Genomic DNA, 21,278 nt, shown 5'->3' on the forward strand with positions numbered 1-21,278 from the left:
TGCATGGGTTTATTTCTGGGCTCTCTATTATGTTTTGATTATTGTAGCTTTGTAGTACAGTTTGAAATCAAGGAGCGTGACACCTCCAGCTTTGTTGTTCTTTCTCAAAATTGTTTTGGCTGTTCAGGGTCTTTTGTGTTTCCATACAAATTGTATAATTATAGTTCTAGTTCTGTGAAAAATGTCATTGGTATTTTGATAGGGATTGCATTGAATCTTTAGATTGCCTTGGGTAGTATGGACATTTTAACAATATTAATTCTTCTAAGCCAGGAGCATGGTATATCTTTCCATCAGTTTGTATTATCTTCAATTTCTTTCATCAGTGTCTTGTAGTTTTCTGGGTACATGTCTTTTACCTCCTTGATTAGATTTATTGTTAGGTATTTTATTCTTTTTGATGCAATTATAAATGGGATTGCTTTCTTAATTTCTCTTTTTGATTGTTCATTGTTAGTGTATAGAAACACAGAGATCACGTCACACTTATCAGAATGGCTATTATCAAAAAGATAACAAATAACAAGTGTTGGAGAGAATGTGGAAAAAAGGGAACCCTCGTGCACTGTTGGTGGGAATGTAAATTGGTACAGTCACTATGGAAAACAGTAGAAAATTTCCTCAAAAACTTAAAAATAGAACTACCATATGATCCAGCAATTCTACTCCTGGGTATGTATATGAAGAAAACAAAAACACTAAAGTGAAAAGATAGGTGCACCCCTATGTTCACTGCAGCATTGTTTATAGTAGCCATGATATGGAAGCAACTTAGGCCCCATCAATAGGTGAGTGGATAAAGAAGATGTCACACACACACACACACACACACTGGAATATTCCTCAGCCATAAAAAAGAATGAAGATCTTGCCATTTGTGACAACATGGATGGACCTAGAGGGCATTGTCCTAAGTGAAATAAATCAGACAGAGAAAGACAAGTACCATATGATAGCACTTATATGTGGAATTTTAAAATAAAACAAATGAACAAGCAAAACAAAAGAGAAACAGAGTCAAAGATACAGAGAACAAACAGGTGGTTGCCAGACGGGAGAGGGGAAGGGGGATGAGAGAAATAGCTGAGGGGCATTAAGAAGTACAAACTTCCAGTTACAAAACAAATGAGTCATGGGTACGAAATGTAAAGTGTGGGGAGTATAATGAATAATTATGTAATAACTTTGTATGGTGAGAGATGGTAAGTAGACTTACATGGTGATGGGTATGAAATGTATAGAAATATTGAATCACTATGTTGTGCACCAGGAACTAACATAGTGTTGTAGGTCAATTATACTTCAAAAACAAACAAACAAACAAACTCTCAGAAAAAGAGATCAGATTTGTGGTTACCAGAGGCAGAAGGTAGAGGGGGGAGGGGGAATTGGATGAAGATGATCAAAAGGTACAAACTTCCAACTGTAAGATAAAAAATTACTAGGGATGTAATGTACAACATGATAAATATAATTAACACTGTTGTATGTTATACATTAAAATTGTTAAGAGAGTAAATCCTGAGTTCTCCTCACAAGGAAAAAAATATTTATTTATTTATTTAATGTTGTATCTATATGAGATGATGGATGTTCACTAAACTTATTGTTGATAATTATTTCATGATGTATGTAAGTCAAATCATTATGCTGTACACCTTAAACTTATACAGCACTGTATGTCAATTACATTTCAATGAAACTGGAAGAAAAAAAAAGACAAATGATACAATTTAAAAATCGACAGCAGATTTGACTAAAGAAGATGTACAAATGGTCAAGAAGCAAAATGAAAGAACAAATGAAAAGATGTTCAACATCATTAATCATCAGGGAAATGCAAATCAAAACCAGAGTGAGATACTACTTCATACCCACTAGGATGGCTATAATCAAAGACAGATAATAACAAATGCTGGTGAGGATGTAGAGAAACTGAAGGCCTCATACATTACTGGCAGGGATGTTAACTGGTGCATCCAGTGTGGAAAACAGTTTAGCAGTTCCTCAAAGGGATAAATGCAGAGTTACCATATGAACCAGCAATTACATTCTTAGAAATCTACCCAAGAGAAATGAAAAAAACATGTCTACATAAAGACTTGTATGCAAATGTTCATAGCAACATTATCTGGAATAGCCCCAAACTAGAAATAATCCAAATGTTCATTACTGTTGAATGTATAAACAAAATACGATATATATAAAGGAATACTATTCAGTAATTAAACAGATACATATTACAGCATGGATGAACTTTGAAATCATTATGCTAAGTGAGTGAAAGAGAGCTGACACAAAAGACTATGTATTAGCATATCTACTAAGATCAGGAACAAGACAAGGTTGCCCACTCTCACCACTTTTTTTTTTTTTTTTGTGGTACACGGGCCTCTCACTGTTGTGGCCTCTCTCATTGTGGAGCACAGGCTCTGGAAGCGCAGGCTCAGTGGCCATGGCTCATGGGTCCAGCTGCTCCGCGGCATGTGGGATCTTCCCAGACCGGGGCACGAACCTGTGTCCCCTGCGTCGGCAGGCGGACTCTCAACCACTGCGCCACCAGGGAAGCCCTCACCACTCTTATTTAACATAGTTTTGGAAGTTTTAGCCACAGCAATCAGAGAACAAAAGGAAATAAAAGGAATCCAAATTGGAAAAGAAGAAGTAAAGCTGTCACTGTTTGCAGATGACATGATACTATACATAGAGAATCCTAAAGATGCTACCAGAAAACTACTAGAGCTAATCAATGAATCTGGTAAAGTAGCAGGATACAAAATTAATGCACAGACATCTCTGGCATTCCTATACACTAATGATGGAAAATCTGAAAGTGAAATCAGGAAAACACTCCCATTTACCATTGCAACAAAAAGAATAAAATATCTAGGAATAAATCTACTTAAGGAGACAAAAGACCTGTATGCAGAAAATTATAAGACACTGATGAAAGAAATTAAAGATGATACAAATGGGTGGAGAGATATACCATGTTCTTGGATTGGAAGAATCGACATTGTGAAAATGACTCTACTACCCAAAGCAATCTACAGATTCAATGCAATCCCTATCAAACTACCAATGGCATTTTTCATAGAACTAGAACTAGAACAAAAAATTTCACAATTTGTATGGAAACACAAAAGACCCCGAATAGCCAAAGCAATCTTGAGAATGAAAAACGAAGCTGGAGGAATCAGCCTCCCTGACTTCAGACTATACTACAAAGCTACAGTATCAAGACTGTATGGTACTGGCACAAAAACAGAAAGATAGATCAATGCAACAGGATAGAAAGCCCAGAGATAAACCCAGGCACATATGGTCACCTTATCTTTGATAAAGGAGTTGGGAATGTACAGTGGAGAAAGGACAGCCTCTTCAATATGTGTTGCTGGGAAAACTGGACAGGTACATGTTAAAGTACGAGATTAGATCACTCCCTAACACCATACACAAAAATAAGCTCAAAATGGATTAAAGACCTAAATGTAAGGCCAGAAACTATCAAACTCTCAGAGGAAAACATATGCAGAACACTCTATGATATAAATCACAGCAAGATCCTTTTTGACCCACCTCCTCGAGAAATGGAAATAAAAACAAAAATAAACAAAAATAAACAAATGAGACCTAATGAAACTACAAAGCTTTTGCACAGCAAAGGAAACCATAAACAAGACCAAAAGACAACCCTCAGAATGGGAGAAAATATTTGCAAATGAAGCAACTGACAAAGGATTAATCTCCAAAATTTACAAGCAGCTCATGCAGCTCAATATCAAAAAAACAAACAACCCAATCCAAAAATGGGCAGAAGACCTAAATAGACATTTCTCCAAAGAAGATATACAAACTGCCAACAAACACATGAAAGAATGCTCAACATCATTAATCATTAGAGAAATGCAAATCAAAACTACAATGAGATATCATCTCACACCAGTCAGAATGGCCATCATCAAAAAATCTAGAAACAATAAATGCTGGAGAGGGTGTGGAGAAAAGGGAACACTCTTGCACTGCTGGTGGGAATGTGAATTGGTACGGCCACTATGGAGAACAGTATGGAGGTTCCTTAAAAAACTACAAATAGAACTACTATATGACCCAGCAATACCACTACTGGGCATATACTGTGAGAAAACCATAATTCATAAAGAGTCATGTACCAAAACGTTCACTGCAGCTCTATTTACAATAGCCAGGAGATGGAAACAACCTAAGTGCCCATCATCGGATGAATGGATAAAGAAGATGTGGCACATATATACAATGGAATATTACTCAGCCATAAAAAGAAACGAAATTGAGCTATTTGTAATGAGGTGGATGGACCTAGAGTCTGTCATACAGAGTGAAGTAAGTCAGAAAGAGAAAGACAAATACCATATGCTAACACATATATATGGAATCTAAGAAAAAAATGCCATGAAGAACCTAGGGGTAAGACGGGAATAAAGACACAGACCTAGTAGAGAATGGACTTGAGGATATGGGGAGGGGGAAGGGTAAGCTGTGACAAAGTGAGAGAGTGGCATGGACATATATACACTACCAAACGGAAAATAGATAGCTAGTGGGAAGCAGCCGCATAGCACAGGGAGATCGGCTCGGTGCTTTGTGACCACCTAGAGGGGTGGGATAGGGAGGGTGGGAGGGAGGGAGACGCAAGGGGGAAGGGATATGGGAACATATGTATATGTATAACTGATTCACTTTGTTACAAAGCAGAAACTAACACACCATTGTAAAGCAATTATACTCCAATAAAGATGTAATAAACAAAAAAAAGACTATGTATTATATGATTCCATTTACAGAAAATGTCTAGAATAGGCAAATCCATACAGACAGAAAGTTGATAAGTGATTGCTAGGGGCTGTGATGGACTGGGGTTGGGGTGAGGGAATGGGGGAGTCACTGCTTAATGGGCAGGAGGGAACTTTTGGGGTTGACAGAAATGTCAAAAACTGGATTGTGATGATGGTTACATGACTTTGTAAATACAATAACAATCACTGAATTAGATACTTAAAACATATTAATTTTATGGTATACAAATAACTTTTAAAATGTTTTAAAGGTTTAAAAAATGTTAATGCACTTAATATCCCAATTAAAAGAGACTGTCAGACTGGATAAAAAAGTAAGACTGAAGTACGTATATGCCATTTATTTAAACACAAAAACACAGATAAGTCAGAAAAAGAAGATAGAAAATTAAATAGCATGCAAAGTGTAAGTATAAGATTGTTGGAGTGGTTATATTAATTTCAGATAAAATAGACTTCAAAACAAAGTGAAAGAGGGACATTTTATGACAAAAGGTTGTTTCATCAGAAAGACATAAAAATCATAAATTAGTATGTGCTTAGTAACAGATACTCAAAAAACATGAAGCAAGAACTGATGGAATTAAAGGGAGAAATAGACAAAATCACCATATTATTTGGATATTTTAGTGGTGTTTTCTCAGTGGCTGACGGGATAATTAGTCAAAAAATTCAGAGAGGACACAGAATACAAAATAACATGGTTAAAGAAAGAACACATAAGCGAAATCAGAAAATATTTCGTACTTAATTATCATGAAAATAAACATCAATATTTGTAGGATGCAGGTAAAAAGGCTTAGAGGTACAAACATAGTTTTTAATGATTGTATTAAAAAAGACTAAATGTATAATATCAATGATATAAGGTTCTACCTTGGGGGACTAGAAAAATGAGAATAAATTAAACCAAAAGTATGTAAAAGTAAAGAAATAATGAAGATAACATAAATCAATAAAATAGAAACAAACGATAGGCAGAATTAACAAAGCAATACGGTGGCTCTTGGAAAGGACGAACAACATTGGTAAACGTTTAGCTAGACTAAACAAGAAAAAAAGAGAGCTAAAATTACTAATACTAAGAATCATCATTACAGAGATGATAGACATTATATGAAACGAATAAGAGAATATTTTGAATGACTTTATGACTGAACAATTGACAACTTAGATAAAATGTACAGATTTATTGAAAGAACCAGTAGAGGAAACAAAAATCTTACTAGCTCTATATATACATAAAAAATTGAATTTAATATCCAAAACTTTCTCATAAAATAAATCTCCATTCCCAGACAGTTTGCCTAGTAAATTCTAGCAAACATTTAAGGTGGAAATAGCACTAATACCATACAAACTCTTTGGTAAACCAGAGTTTTACAAAGTCATTACAGAACAAGAAAACTGTCGACCAATATCCCTCTTGAACCTAGATGCAAAACTTCTCAACATGATATTATTAAGCTGAAACCAGATATGTATGTATCAGTTACTAATTTATTGCTTCTCAGTTCTGAATGCATCCTTACATACAATACATGTTCTTGATTTAAGAATTTCTTTTAGCATTTTTCCTTTATAGCGAGTACAACATTAAACTTTCTCAGTAGCTGGTGTTGGAGGGACACTGCAGGAGAAAGAGGTTCTCTTGCTATTTCTGGCCCTAGCCAGGTCTCTGCTGTGTGGGTGTGAGGGCATCAGGTGGCACCAACCCTCAGGGCCCAGGACACGGTCCCTATGCCACCTTGCAGCCTCATCTTGGTGACAACCTTTCCATAGCCCTCTCAGCATAGTAAACCAGAGCTCCTGAATGACCTGCAGGAGGCCTCCTGTGTTCCGTGGGATCACATACTGAAAGTAAGTCTGAATGCCAGTGAAAGCAGGAAGACTTAAGAGCACCTAGATTGCATGCTTTCACTGGCACCTAGGCTTCCGTTGCACACTCACACCACCAGTTGCTGATTGCCGGCCCCCTTGCCTGCCTGTACTCTGGAAGGGTGGCCTATTGTTTGCTCAGCAACTCTAGACCAGCTCCTGCCTGGCTAAATCAGCAAACTTCTCTGATATCAGGTGGCTGAACCACTCTTTCTTCCAGATCTGAACCTCTTCCATGTTTATTCTTCCTTGGATACTCTGCCTCAGCCCTAGGGTACTATAATGAATTTCTTCATATCTTTTTTTTAAATTTTGTGATGCATGAAAATTATATGAATTTCAACTTTCAGTGTCTAGAAACAGAGTTTTATTGGAACATGGCCACATATATTCACTTATATGTCTATGGTGGCTTCCATACTACAATGGCAGAGTTGAGTAGTAGCAACAGAGACGTATGTGGTGCTCTCATCATTTTGCACCACTGCTCAGCACATTACAAATTGTGGTGATACAGTTATTACTACCAGCATTTTGAATGTTATATACTGTCATTCCATAATATTTAAAACTTTTTTATTACCAGTGCATACCCATAATGTTGGAACAACAAAAGAGAAAAGTGGACTTAAGTGTCATGTGTTTAAGGCACAGAGGAGTATGGATTATTTTGTTATCAAATTAGATGGCAAAGCATTGTGTTTAAAATGCAATGACACTGTAACTGCTCTGAAAGAATATTATATACATTAATTTCCTCATATCTCATAGTCACTCTTTTATCCTAGTTCCTAATTCTTTATATTAACTTTTCCCTGTTTAACCTACCATGTAGTATCTATCTCTTGACTGGGTCCATACACATGCACACACACACATATACATATATGTGTGTGTGTGTGTGTGTGTATAGTAATAAATTATGATCAAGTACAGTTTATCCTAGGAGTGCAAGGTTGGTTTAACATTTGAAAATAACTTAATGTAATTTGCCATATCCATAGAATAAAGAAGAAAAATAATATGATCGTTTCAATTGATAAATGAAGATAAAACATTTATCAACATGTAATACCCATTTATGGTTAAAAAAACCTCTCAGCAAACTTGGAAGGGAAATTCCTTAATCTGATAGAAAACATCACTAAACCCTTACAGCTAATGTCATACATGGCAAAATAGTGAACACTTTCATCCTAAAGACGTCTGTTCTTGTCACTCTCATTTAACATAATAGTGGAGTGCTAAACAATGCAACAAGATAAGAAAAACAAATAAATAAGCATATAGATTGGAAAGGAAAGAATAAAACTGTCCCTACAACATGATTGTCTATATAGAAAATTCCAAGAAACCTAAAACATAAAAACTTCTCAGGACTAACGAATGACTTTAGCAGGGCTATAGAATAAAATGCTAATTTAAAGAGAAATAAATTGTTTTTATATAATGGCAGCAAACAATTGGAAAATAATATTAAAATTTTATTTTATAATACCACCAAAACATAAAAATACTTAGAAATAAAATAAACAAAAGATACACAAGATCTCTATCTTCAATAATATAAAACACTGATGAGAGAAATTAGATAAGACCAAATATATAGAAAGATCAGGTTCATGGATTGGAGGACTCAAAGCTGTTAGTTTGTCAGTTCTCACCAAAATGATCTATAGATTCAAAGCAATCTCAATCATAATCCTAACAGGCTTTTCCCTAAACATTGAAAAGCTGATTTTAAAATTTATATGAAAATATAAGGAACCTAGAACTAAGGCTGGCAAACTATGGTGTGTGGGCCAAACCCAGACTCCTGCCTGTTTTTGTAAATAATGTTTTATTGGAACTCAGCTACACCCATTCATTTACGTATTGTCTATGGCTGCTGTTGTGTTTCCACACAGTATTGAGTAGTTGCAATAGAGACCATACGGCCTACAAGGCCTAAAATACTTACTATTTGGCCCTTTACAGAAAAGTGTGTAAACCCCTGACCTAGAATATCCAAAATAATCTTGAAAAATAACAAAGTTGACAAACATATTACCTGACTTCAAGAATTACTATAAACCTGCAGTAGCCAAGACTGTGTGGAACTGTCATAAAGATCCACAAATAGATAATGGAACCAAACAGAGGGTCCAGAAACAAACTCACCTTTATATGGTCATTTGATTTTTGACAGAGTTTCAAAGGTAATCCAATGGGGGAAAGGAAGGTCTTTTCAACAAGTGGTGCTATAACACCTGAGTATCCATGTGTATAAAACAGGAACTTCTACCTTTACCTCACAACATGTAAAAAATTAGTTTGAGATAGATCACTGACTTAGATGCAAAAGATAAAACCATAACACCTTTAGAAAACGTAGGAGAATATCATTATGTCATGGGGGTAGTCAAAGATTTCTTATGCAGGTCACAGATTCAATGATCATTAGGGAAAAACTGATCAACTACATTTCATTAAAATTAAAATTTTCTGCTTATCAAACATCACAGTTAAAAAATAAATAGGTAAGCCACAGACTAGAAGAAAATATTCCTAAAACATATCAGGTAAGAACTGGTAACCAGGGTATATAAAGAACCCCTACAACTCAATAATGAAAAGACAATCCAGTGAAAAAATGGGCAAAAGATCTAACTAGATACTTAGCAAAAGAAAATATATGAATGGTCAACATGCACATGGAAAGAGGCTCAACATCATCAATCACCAAAAATGCAAATTAGAACCCCAAGGAGATGCCCACCATCATGGCTAAAATTAATAAGACTGACACCGCCAAGTATTAACAAGGATGTGGAGTGGGTACAACTCTCATACACTGTTGATGTCCATGTAAAATGGAACAAGTACTTTAGTAAAAGTTCTGGCAGTTGCTAATGAAACTAAAAAGTCATCTACTCTACGATCCAGCAGTTCCATTCTTCGGTATTTATCTGAGTGAAATGAAAACACATATCTACAAAGATACTTATACATGAACATTCATGGAAGCTTTATTCATAATAACACCAAACAGGAAACAGCTCAGGTGTTTATTCATAAAAGAATAGATCTGTTCCATGATCTGAATTTCTAGAACAGGCAAAACTAATCTATGGTGGTAAAAAATCAAAACAGGGTTTTCCTCTCAGTGTATGTGCAGGGTTGGACTGAGAAGGGGAATAAAGTTACTTTCTGTAGTGATGGTAATATTTGATATCTTGATAGGGGTTTGGGTTACATAGGTGTATGCATTTTTCAAAACTCAGCAAGTGTATATTCAATATTTATAACATCACTGTATGTATATTTTATATCAAAATTAAAGATCTGTAAACAAATATTGAACTTTAGACTTAAGGTTATAAATGTTGAAGTATATTAGGGGGACATATACTCATATCTGCAATGTACTTTCCAATGTATCAAAAATAAGATTAATTGATAGATAAACAGAGGGATAGAAAGATGGATAGATAGGTAATAAAGTAAGTATAGTAATATCTCAATGGTAGAATCTAGGTGGTAGGTATATGAGTTTTCTTGTAAATGCTTTTCAACTTTTCCGTATTATGAAAAATGTTCGTAATAAAATGTTTGGGAAAATATTGAGCACCTACTCGTTGTTTTAGGCAATTGAGATATAAGAATGACTGAGGGAGAGTTTTCCAGTGGAGCTTATCCCAGGGAAGTGATTTAGTATTTATGTAGTTCCGACTACAGTCCAGGGGCAAAGACAGGGGCAACAATTTATTTTTATCTTCACAATTCAGTGTGAAGGAGAAGGCTTGAAATGAGTGGAGATGATGAGTTCAGTTTTGAATAAACTGTGCTTTATGATCCTACAAGATACTAGGTGGCAATACCTAGTAGACTATTGGATATACACAGGTCAGGAGCTTTGCATAAATCTGGGCAACAGTCAAATGTTGTTGTTATCATGCCTTTGGGTACCCTAGCTATTTGGTGACTGAGCACAATTTAATAACTGTGTTTTGTTTTTAAAATGTTTTCATTTTAAATGCTATGTGAAATATCTGTCCCCTCCAATCTAGCATTCCTTCTCTGTTGGCCTATTTATTATTCCATGGGAATTAAAATAAGAATGGAAATTGTACTAATAGAAAGCTATACAATAGTAATATTAAAATGTGACAGACATAGGATATTAGGAATTTTCATTACATTAGAAGACTAATATCTGACAAATACATTACACTCAGAGATAGTTCTTTGGTACTCACCTGATCATATAGAGCTCTTTATTCCATGGGTAGATATTTAAGACTGGCCCTACCCCAATCATGTGGTTGTGACATTCTCCAACATTTTCAATATATTCATGCTTCAATGGCACTTTGCTGAGGAGTTCAAATTCCTCAGGTGCCTTCTGAAGTACCTGTTCTGCTGCATAGAATCCATCTACTAGCAGTGTCCTGCCACCTGTTCCTTCATGCTTAAGACAGTGAAACACTTGAATGCTAAAGAGGGGGAAAAATTAAATTATTCTGTTCAGTGGAGAAAAGAGAATATATCAAAATTTTAGAAAAAAAATATGAAATGATTATTGACTCCACTGTGTCATTTTCTTTTCACTAAGAAATAAATCTCATTTCCCAATTGTCTTCCCTTCATAGCCAGCTGTACTTTTTTGTGCTTTGAAATATTAATGCCACTACAGGTTCCTCCTAAGCATATTTAACATATAGCCATATTTAACATGGCTATATGTGACAGACCCAGGGAATACCATCATGAATAAGGTATAGTCTCTGTTTTAAAGAAGGCCAGTCTACTAAGAAGAGATGAAGCAAGTAAGTACCAACAGGCACTATAATAAAGTTGTATACAAGATACAGTGGAGCCATAAACAGAGGAAATTATTGTAGTGGTGTGTTGTATAGAGAAATGTTTTTGGAGGTGGATGAGAATGGTTTTGCTTAGTCTTGAAGAATGAGCAAGAGTTGGGCTGAAATGAGATTGAGGTGAGGAGAGGGCATTCCAGGCCCCCCCAAAAAAAAAAAAGTATGACCAAAGATATCAACGTAAAACAACGAGTTTAAACTGAGATGGGAGATGAACTGGTGGGAAGCAAGATGACAAAAAACATGGAAAACAACTTTGATAACTGAAATAGCAGAGAAAAATACTGAGGGGTTGAGCTTAGAGATGGGTTTTATAGAAAAGAGGACACAGCTAAGCAACATGACAGAGGACGAAAAACAGGCAAATATCTAGAATGCCTGCAGGTTTTTCACCTGGACAACCTGACAAATAATGCCATCTGCCAAGAGAACACAGGCAGATGCATAATTGGATGATAAAAAGGGGGTGAGAGGGGTTGAGGAAGAGGTTCAGTTTAAGGACATGTTGAAATAGTTGAGTTATATATGGCTGAAAATTTAACAGGAAAAGGAAATGCAACTATTAATGGACTGGAAAACTAAAGTAAAAATTTCAAATTAACAAGGGGAAAATAAAATTAATAGTAATTTAGGAAAAAAGAAGAAATAAGGAAAAGTAAACAACAAAGTAAAATAAGTAATAAACATAAATAAAGATAGAAGGAATAAAATCAAGGAGAACCTAGGGTAAATACAATTAAAATGAGAAAGGTCAGTTCTGGCTATGTTGACCTTTCTGTGAAATTTCTAGGTTAGGATTACTTAGTAGCCAGTTGAAGATGTTTACCTTAGAAGAGAGGTAGATTTTGTAGTCGTCTGTAGGTGATAGCTAAAGCCAAGAGCATGGAAGAAGTCATTTGGAGAGATCATTTCAAGTAAGAAAAGAGGGAGAAGGAGAAAACCTTGAGAAACAACAATATTTATGACATGGACAAAGGAAAATAAGCTGGCACAGGAGACTGAGGAAAAAATGGCTATACATATAGAAGGAAAACTAGAAAAGAAAGGATATTTAAGAAGAGGTAGTGGTAAATGGCCCCAGGGGTCAAATAAGATGAAGACTGAAAGGTACACACTGGGTATGGCAATAAGTTAGTTGCTGGTGACTTTGGAGAGATTAATTTTAATTGGGAGGGGGTGGATAAACTAGCTGACTACAGGTTTGAAGAATGAATGAGAAGTGAGAATGAAAAGACACTGAATGTAGACAATTATTTCAATAAGTTTAGCTGTGAAGGTGAGGAGTAAGGCGGGGCTGTAACTAGAAGGAGATAGAGTCAAAGGAAGTGTACAAAAGTAGAGATTTAAGAAATGAGAAGCTGATAGGAAGGAGTCAATATGTATGGAAGGCTGAAGATACAGGAGAGAGAAATCCCCAAGGAGGTTGGAAAGGATGAGATCCTGAGCAAAGGTAGCTTTAGAAAGCATAAGGCATATAACGATGATGATGATGACGACGACAATGGCTAAAATGATAATAATAATAGCTAGCATTTATTGAACATTTATTATGTTCTAGGAAGTATGCCAAGTGCTTTAAATACATCATGTAACTTAATCCCTAAGCAATACAAATGGACAGGTTTTATTACTAGTCCCATTCTACAGATGAAGAAACTGAGGCACAGAGAGGTTAAGTTATTTTCCAAGATCACAAAGCTAACCTATGTTCCAGTTGGGATACAAATCCAGGTCTGGTTGATTCCATAGCCTGAACTCTTAACCACTCTCATTATACTGCTCATGTACTTGGTCCTTGCCATTGATTAGAAAGGGTTAAATTAAAGGCACAGACAACTGTGTATCTCTGGTAGTGGTCAGAGAGAAAAGAGCTAGTCAATATTTGAACCTCAACCCCTGTCCAACTGTTTCTCATCCCATTTCCTCATATTCTTCCTTCTGCATCCTGTAGAATGAGGATGCAGGGTTTTTTGTATATCCATAACATTGAGCAGGATGTCAAAAAGATGCTTTATACTTCCTCCTCTGAACCAAATATTCTTAGGTTCCAAACCCTTAAAGGAAATCAATGTATCATGTCAAATAATTACTATTTCTTTTCTGTGGTGAGAAGATTTAAGATCTACTCTCTGTTAGCTACTGGTGGTAATAATATTACAGTATACGACCATATCAAATCAACACATTGTACACCTTATATTTACACAATGTCATATGTCAATTATATCTCAATAAAGCTGCAAAAAAGTATGGTATACGTTATCTTTGACTCAATAGCTTCGGAGTCCATGTAATAAGGTTATTTTTCATTCATTCCTCCTCTCCAACTTCTTGTAAATTGGATTTAAATTCCTCCTACTACCATACCCAAAGTAGCTGTGTTTGGAAGATTGACCCCTTTGCAATATAATAACTAAATATGAAAAACTGTACAAATTCCCAAACTAATGGTTAATCAATACATTTTTGGTAAGTTATTTGTAATTACTTTGAGAAAAATGTAAATTAAACAAAATTTACATCCATTTATGTAGTAAGGTAGATTTTCAATCATTTCAAAAATTTTATTCCTATAAGTCTAAAGAAGACTGAGCTAAGGTATTTAAAAATGATCATGTTTCTATGGAGAAAAGAAACAGTCATACAAATCAGCAGCAGCAGATATGATCTCGGTTCAAATAAAACAGAGAATGATTAAGAAACTATTCAAGACCATCACACGTAATGATCCCACTTTGGAAAATTCTAATCCACCTACCCACAGGGCTCCTGAAAATAGGTAGTGTCAGTGTGCCGATCCAGAGCTAGCTTGGTGTATGCAGTGTCACCCCTGGAGAAGTCTGAAGTGAAATACCACATCCTCCCATAGATGGTTTCTCTGTCAAATGAAGTATAGGAAACCTTTCATTCTTATCATTCAAAACTCTTTCCAATACTTTCTTTAATTATTCACAAATAACAATAGATTGTTTGGCTCCAGATTTCCATCTATAAGGTAAATATGACAGTTGAACACATCACCAGTCTAAACAATTCCTCCACTGAGTAATATTCTAGGAAGCTGGGGGGAAAAGGGTGAAAGGATAATATAGTTTGAAAGCTTAGGGAATCATCCCACTCTGTTTATGTTTCTACTTTTAATAGCTTCCACACTCAAACTTCTGTCCTGCACTCACCTTCCTCACATAGAAAAAGATGTTTTTGGGTAGCTGCTTTTAGAAGTGATTAATGTAGATCTTCACCCATCTTTTAGACATGTAGGAATAAGAAAAAGAGAAAGGATAGTTTATATTAGCAAGTATTTAGTGAGAGTTGCTGTATCACTGTTATTGTATCTCTCCTTGAGGAGAGATACAATAACATCATGGGTTTTGATTTCATAGTTATTTTCCTAGTAGGCTCAGATCTGACTAAAGGTCACTTTAATTCTTTAGCTTTCAGAGTTCATCTTATTCTCTGAACCCTCAAAATCCAAACAGGAAATGGTCTTCCTTTTGAACTATAACCTCTAAAGTCCTGTCAATTTATTGCTTACTAGCACAGCTTTTTTACTTGAAAGTTCTCAAACTGTGTTTGAAACTGAATGGTTCACAAATGTTAATTATGCTCTACTAGGATAGGGCAAATGACCCAGCATACTGTCTGCTACACAATGAGCTATATCTGGCTCTTATGAAATAAAAGGAAAGTACTAATTATAACAAAGTTGGTTTACATCACATTTAATACTACAGAAGATAAATCTATATACTACCTAGAAATGCAATGGAAAGAACATTGTATTTAGGATCAGGAAACCTGAGCTATCTGAATCCCAGTTCTACTGCTTACTAGCAGAGCAGTCCTGGGCAAGCCACTTAATACATTTGAGCCGTAAGAGCCTCATCAGTAGAACAGGAGATAAAATACACACTTATCAGGATTACTATAATGACCAATGAAAATAACGGATTTGAATATGCTGGTTAAATGCTATACAGTATAAGGCAGTAGTATTAACAACCAGGCTCTGAATTAAGCCTTAGGAATAACAGAAGGTCAAAAGTAGATGATCTTTAGACACCATCTTATTCAATCCTGTTACTGATCAGATAGGAAAATAGAGGCTACTGGGGCGGCGGGGGTGAGGATTGAGGGTAGGGGTGTGTGTGTTATGCAGTTGTCTATGTTTACCCAACTGCTTGATGGTAGAACTCAGACTACTATCTGGTTCTCTTTACTCAGTTAGTGCTCTTTCTAGTGTACAATGACTAACTCCTACTTTGAGCATCACTGGGCTCGAAAAAAATACCAATGACTTTGAAGTCTTCACCATATTAAACATGTAAGTGTCTTTAGAGATTAGAAATTTGGGCTTCAGATAAAGCACTATAAATGGGAATCCCGTTATTCAGGCCACAAAATATTCTGGAAAAATGAGGGTGACCATACTTGTCACTGGAAATTAATTTCTGCAGATTTCAGGAAACTAATGACTTACCTGATCAAGCTGATCCTTTCTGCCAACTTCTCTGTGTGTTCCTGAGTAGGAGGGACATTTTCTACAAAAGCAATTCCATACAGCAGAAAGTTTTGTAGAAAGTTCTTCAGTCCCTCCTTGGTTTCTAAGAAGCTCTGGAAATCTACAGATGGAACTTGGGCTTGCTGGTAGATTTCAGCATTCCATAAGATTCTAGGCTGGATGACCTTTTGTTTCTGCCCTTCATAGCTGTTTTTCACCAGCCAATCCAAATCATATCTAGTCACATGACCATCTGGCCCTTTTAAGGGAAAAATAAAAGGCATTAAAAATAATAATTATAAAGGGCTTCCCTGGTGACACAGTGGTTGACAGTCTGCCTGCCGATGCAGGGGACGTGGGTTCGTGCCCCGGTCTGGGAAGATCCCACATGCTGCGGAGCGGCTGGGCCCGTGAGCCATGGCCGCTGAGCCTGCGCGTCCGGAGCCTGTGCTCCGCGGCGGGAGAGGCCACAACGGTGAGAGGCCTGCGTACCGCAAAAAAAATAAAATAAAATAAATAATAATTATTATAAATACTGCCAACAATTTACTGGTTAAGAATGATGTCATCTGTAGATTAGAGCAATTTTATTTAAGAAGAAAAATAAAAGGTTCAAAAATAAATGCTTCCAAAGAAAGGAAAAACAAAGAGTAACTAAAAGAATACCCTGTTTTGGAAAGGGGCAAACCATTTTTTGTAAAACAATTGTCCTTTAAAAGAGTACCCCAAAGAAGACCAAGTCTCCTGTCCACTCACAAGTGAAAAAGAGTGTGGTCTCATCCAGACGAATGGTCTTTGGCTGGATACATAAATCCACACTGGCAGTGTCTAGGCTGCGCTGGTGAGTCTTAGAGTTGTAGCAAGATGCTGAGAGGCAGTGGTCTCGAAGCCAGACATAATCGAAGCGCATCACGGTGTTAGCATATTGCAGTTCTAAGGAAAAGATCACACTCTTTTATATTATTATATTATTTTACATTATATATTTAGGAAAACTAAAAAATCAGGATCCAGAAAACTTCCTTCAAAAAGTCTTCTACCAAGAAATAAGCTGCGAGCAATGAGGGGGACACTAGCCCCTACTAGATATTAAAACATAGTACAGAACTTCTATGATTAAAACAGTGTGATGTTGGTATAGGAAAAGGCAGATAAAACAACAGAAGAGTATAAAAAGTCCAAAAATATACATGAATGCATATAGAAATTTGGTATGTAAAAAGTGGCAGGTGTAATCACTGTGGAAAATATGAATTTTTAAATAAACGGTGTTGGGACAACTGATAATCATTTGCAAAGAGATAAAATTGAGTCCATACCTCATATTGTCACTGGGTGTCCATGATAAACTCAAAACAGATCAGAGTTCTAAATTTGGAGAATGAAGCCATTCAAGTATATAAAAAGAAGACATGGATAGAGGATATAAAGGAGGTCCTTGTACCATTCTTGCAACTTTTCTGTTAGTTTGAAGATGTATCAAAATAAAAAGTTAGCAAAAAATCAAACTTTCTTATACATCAGGTTATTCATTTAGACAAGGTAAATAAAAAGGAGTTCAAATTTATAAGAGGAACAAAAACTATAAAGTGTCTGGGAAAAAATGAAAATGTGGAAGATTACTATGGAGAAATCTATAAAACTATCCTGAAAGACTTGAAGGAAACTTGAATGGAGAAATATGCTCACAGATGGGCAGATTCAATAATGAAAAGATAGGAATTCTCCCACAAATTAATACACAAAACTCCATGTACTTCCAATCCAAATCCCAGTGAAAATTTTCATGTACTGGACAGGCTAATTCCAAGAATCATACTCAGAATTAATAAAGTAACAATTTTGAGAAAGAAAAAGAAAGGCATGGAGGGGAAGTCTTACTATATATAAAAATGTATTATAAAGCTATAGTCATTTAAAAAGTATGATATTCATGCAGAATGGACTAAGAGATCAAGGGGACAGAATAGAGTCTCAAAACAGACTCAACTGTACATGAAAATATGGTATATGTTAAAGGTGGCATTTTGTAATAGTGGTGAAAAGATAGATTACTCAATAACTAGTTTTGGAAAAATGAATTTTGAAAAATTGATTCTAGAGTCACGTCAGCCTCAACAGTAAACTACTGATAGAGTAAAATATAAAAAATAAAACTATTATATGTTGACAAATTTGAGGTAGGAAAAGCCTTTCTAATATGACACAAAAAGCATAAAATATAATTTGTGTGTATGAAAATAAAAACCTTCTGTTTTGCAAACAATGCAAAAAACAAAGTTAAAAGACAAGTAACAGGAAAAATCTTTTTAACGTAAAAGGGTTAATACCCAGGATATAGAATAAATCCTTGTGATCATTAAGATAAAAACTCAATAGAAAAATGACCAAAGGATATCAATAGGAAAGTCACCAGAATTGACCAGTAAACACATGAACTCTTCTAACCTTAGTAGTAATCAGAGAAATGGGTATTAAGATATCATTTTTTATCCATCAGAGTGACAAAAATTTTAAAGTTTGATTAAAACATGTGTTTTCAAAAGATGTGGAGAAATGCATACTCTCAAACATTGGTAATGTGAGTATAAATTGGTGAAGACACACTGAATGGCAATCTGGAAGTTTCTATGAAAATAATAAAAAATATGTATATTTATTGCTTGACCCAGAAATTCACCTCTCAGTACTTACCTTATAGAAACCGTCACATATGAAGAGGTATGCACAAGGATATTCATAATAGTTTTGTTTATAATAGCAAAATAATTAGAAAATAAGACTAAATGTCTGTCAGTGGGGGAAGTTGAGGAATAGCTGAATAAACTGTGGTGTATCTACAATGAGATCCTAATAAACAGTTTAAAAATGCAGTGTATCTGTACTCCTCAAATTGACTTTGTACAATGTTATCATTCTCACTTTAAGGACAGAAAACTAAAGCTCAGAGATGTTAAATAACTTTGTAAGATCATACAATCATTAGGTGGTGAACCTAGGATGTGAACTCAAGTTGTCCAACCCCAAAGTCCTATGCTAGTGTTTCTCAAAGTGTAGTCTTGGGAATCTCTGAAGGTGAGACTTCAGGAAAGGCAGAGTAAGGAGCTTGGAAAATCCTCTGCCCCAATAACAATGATAAAACTGGACAAAATTACCAATAACAACCATTTTAGGACCTGGAAATTGACCAAAGGCTTACAACAAATTAAGAAGCATTTAGTCAAGAAAAACTATTGAACCTTGGGTAAGAACAGTGGGAATCTGTGTGTTTTAGCTTGGGGTGCTTCCACTCCCTACCCCACCCCTACCAGCTCCATCAGCAATAGTTCTACCAGGGCAGGCAAGCCAAGAAAGCCAGCAGCTTTGCTGCTGAAGGGGACTAAATTTATTTGGAGCAGAGCACATAAAAACTCCACGCCCCTGGGTGTTGAATACAATCAAGGAAGGCACACTGGTTGGGACAAGCAATAGATCCGCAGAACAGCCAGAAATCTATCAAGGGGATCAAGGGAATGAGACAGCTATAGTGGGCCTTGGAAAGCCCCCTCACATCCCCGGTGTTCGGTAAGGCTGTGCACACAATAAGGAGAGATTGGAAAGGGCCCTAGTTATCTACATGTCCCTGGAGGAATGTGAGGCACAGTGGAGACGTGTGAAGAATGGCAGAAACTGAAAGCCCGGGCAGACTTATAAACAGCCTAAACTTTGTGTGCCCCAATCCACACACACATCCATTGGCAAACGGTGGAAGCCTTACTGGCTTAAGGTTTTTAGCTTAACCTCTAACCGATTGTTAGCTGGCCACTAAACTATACCAGGGTTTCTCAAACCTTGGTACTATGGACATCTAGGGCTAGATAATTTCTTGTGCATTGTAGGATGCTTAACAGCATCCCTAGTCTCCACCCACTAGATGCTAGAAGCATCCTCCTCGCCAGTTGTGACAACTAAAAATGTTCCCAGACATTGCCAAGTGTCTCCTGTGGTGGCAAAAGCCCCCAGTTGAGGACCACTGAGTTATGCCGACCCCTGTGATACACAGAAGCCACAGTTAAAAACGAATCACTCCAGAGAAGTCAATAAACAAAACGCACACACAGCAACAATCCCCCTGCGAGGTCAGAAATCAGTTTCTATAAGATATAACCTAAAATGTCCAGATTTTCAACAAAAAACCCTGAGATACATATAGAAACAGAAAAGAGTGACCCATGCAGTCCATACAAACTGCCTGAGAAGAGTATTACAAGAAATCCTATTGTCTAAGGCATGCTGCCAGTAGGTAGCTTATTACCTGGGAGGAAATGCCTTTCCCTTCTAACAGCCTTGGGAGAGAAGCAGAGTGGACCACTGGGACATCACCTCCATGTACCTATAACATCTTCTAGTTATGAGTCAAAAGTTGGTGTTGAATGCTTGAAAATCCAGACACTTAAGTTAACTGAGTCTCTGATATAGCAACTGCTGATACTGTGGAATGGGGCTATTATTTGGTGGTGATCTGAAGTTGGAGTTCTTGACCTAGGATCCATGGAACGATATGTAAAACTCTGTGTGTGTGTGTGTGTGTGTGTGTGTGTGTGTGTGTGTGTGTGTGTAGTTCTGTATTTTTCTATAGAGAGGATCCATAGCTTGCAACAGAACTTCTATGAGATTCATAAACTAAAACTACTGAGAACCACTCCCTTAGAGTGACAAAAGTGATTAAGTACCACCAACCCTCATTCAGATTGGTCATTACACTGAGGTAATCCAGGGTTTTGACAAACTATAACCTTCAAGCTCTTGCACATGCAGTTCCCTCTGACCAGAACATTCATCCTTACCTTCTCACTCTTTTTCCCTTGCCTAATTCATATTTAAATATTCATGACTCTGCTCAAATCCTGTAGGCAGTCATTTATAACTCTTTAGTTTGGGTTAGGTAACTCTCCTCTTTGTTCTTATAGCACTCCATATACTGTCTAAAAGCATTTAACACACTGTCTTATAACTGTGTGTTTGTTTTTGCCATAAGACGGTGCCTTGAGGATAGGGAATGTGTCTTCTCCATCACTGCATGCTTTGCATTTATCACAACGCCTGGCTCCTGGTACTTGCTCATTCAGAAATGAGAATGATCCTGTCATCAAAACTATGAATGATCTTCTCCTGCCCTATTAGATGGGTGAGAAGTTGCCAGGCACATACTGTACAGTAGTGGAA

The 21,278-nt window shown here is 36.3% G+C and overlaps 1 protein-coding gene across 4 annotated transcripts in view; it reads right to left on the reverse strand.

Moving 5' to 3' along the window:
* The window catches only part of TMLHE (trimethyllysine hydroxylase, epsilon), a 68,274-nt gene that overhangs the window by 17,007 nt on the left and 29,989 nt on the right, over window positions 1–21,278 (reverse strand). For 3 of the 4 annotated variants that reach the window (XM_027099661.1, XM_027099662.1, XM_027099663.1), the window contains exons 3-6: window positions 16,830–17,006; window positions 16,053–16,332; window positions 14,331–14,450; window positions 10,952–11,188 (exon numbers count right to left, since the gene is read on the reverse strand). In XM_027099661.1, the coding sequence (XP_026955462.1) occupies window positions 10,952–11,188; window positions 14,331–14,450; window positions 16,053–16,332; window positions 16,830–17,006 (814 nt within the window). The remainder of the gene's footprint in view (window positions 1–10,951; window positions 11,189–14,330; window positions 14,451–16,052; window positions 16,333–16,829; window positions 17,007–21,278) is intronic. The other variant, XM_027099664.1, reaches the window with a different exon arrangement.

Source organism: Aethalodelphis obliquidens, unplaced genomic scaffold (assembly GCF_003676395.1).
Source record: "Aethalodelphis obliquidens isolate GAN/ISIS:26980383/991018 unplaced genomic scaffold, ASM367639v1 scaffold136, whole genome shotgun sequence".
NCBI classification, from domain to species: domain Eukaryota; kingdom Metazoa; phylum Chordata; class Mammalia; order Artiodactyla; family Delphinidae; genus Aethalodelphis; species Aethalodelphis obliquidens.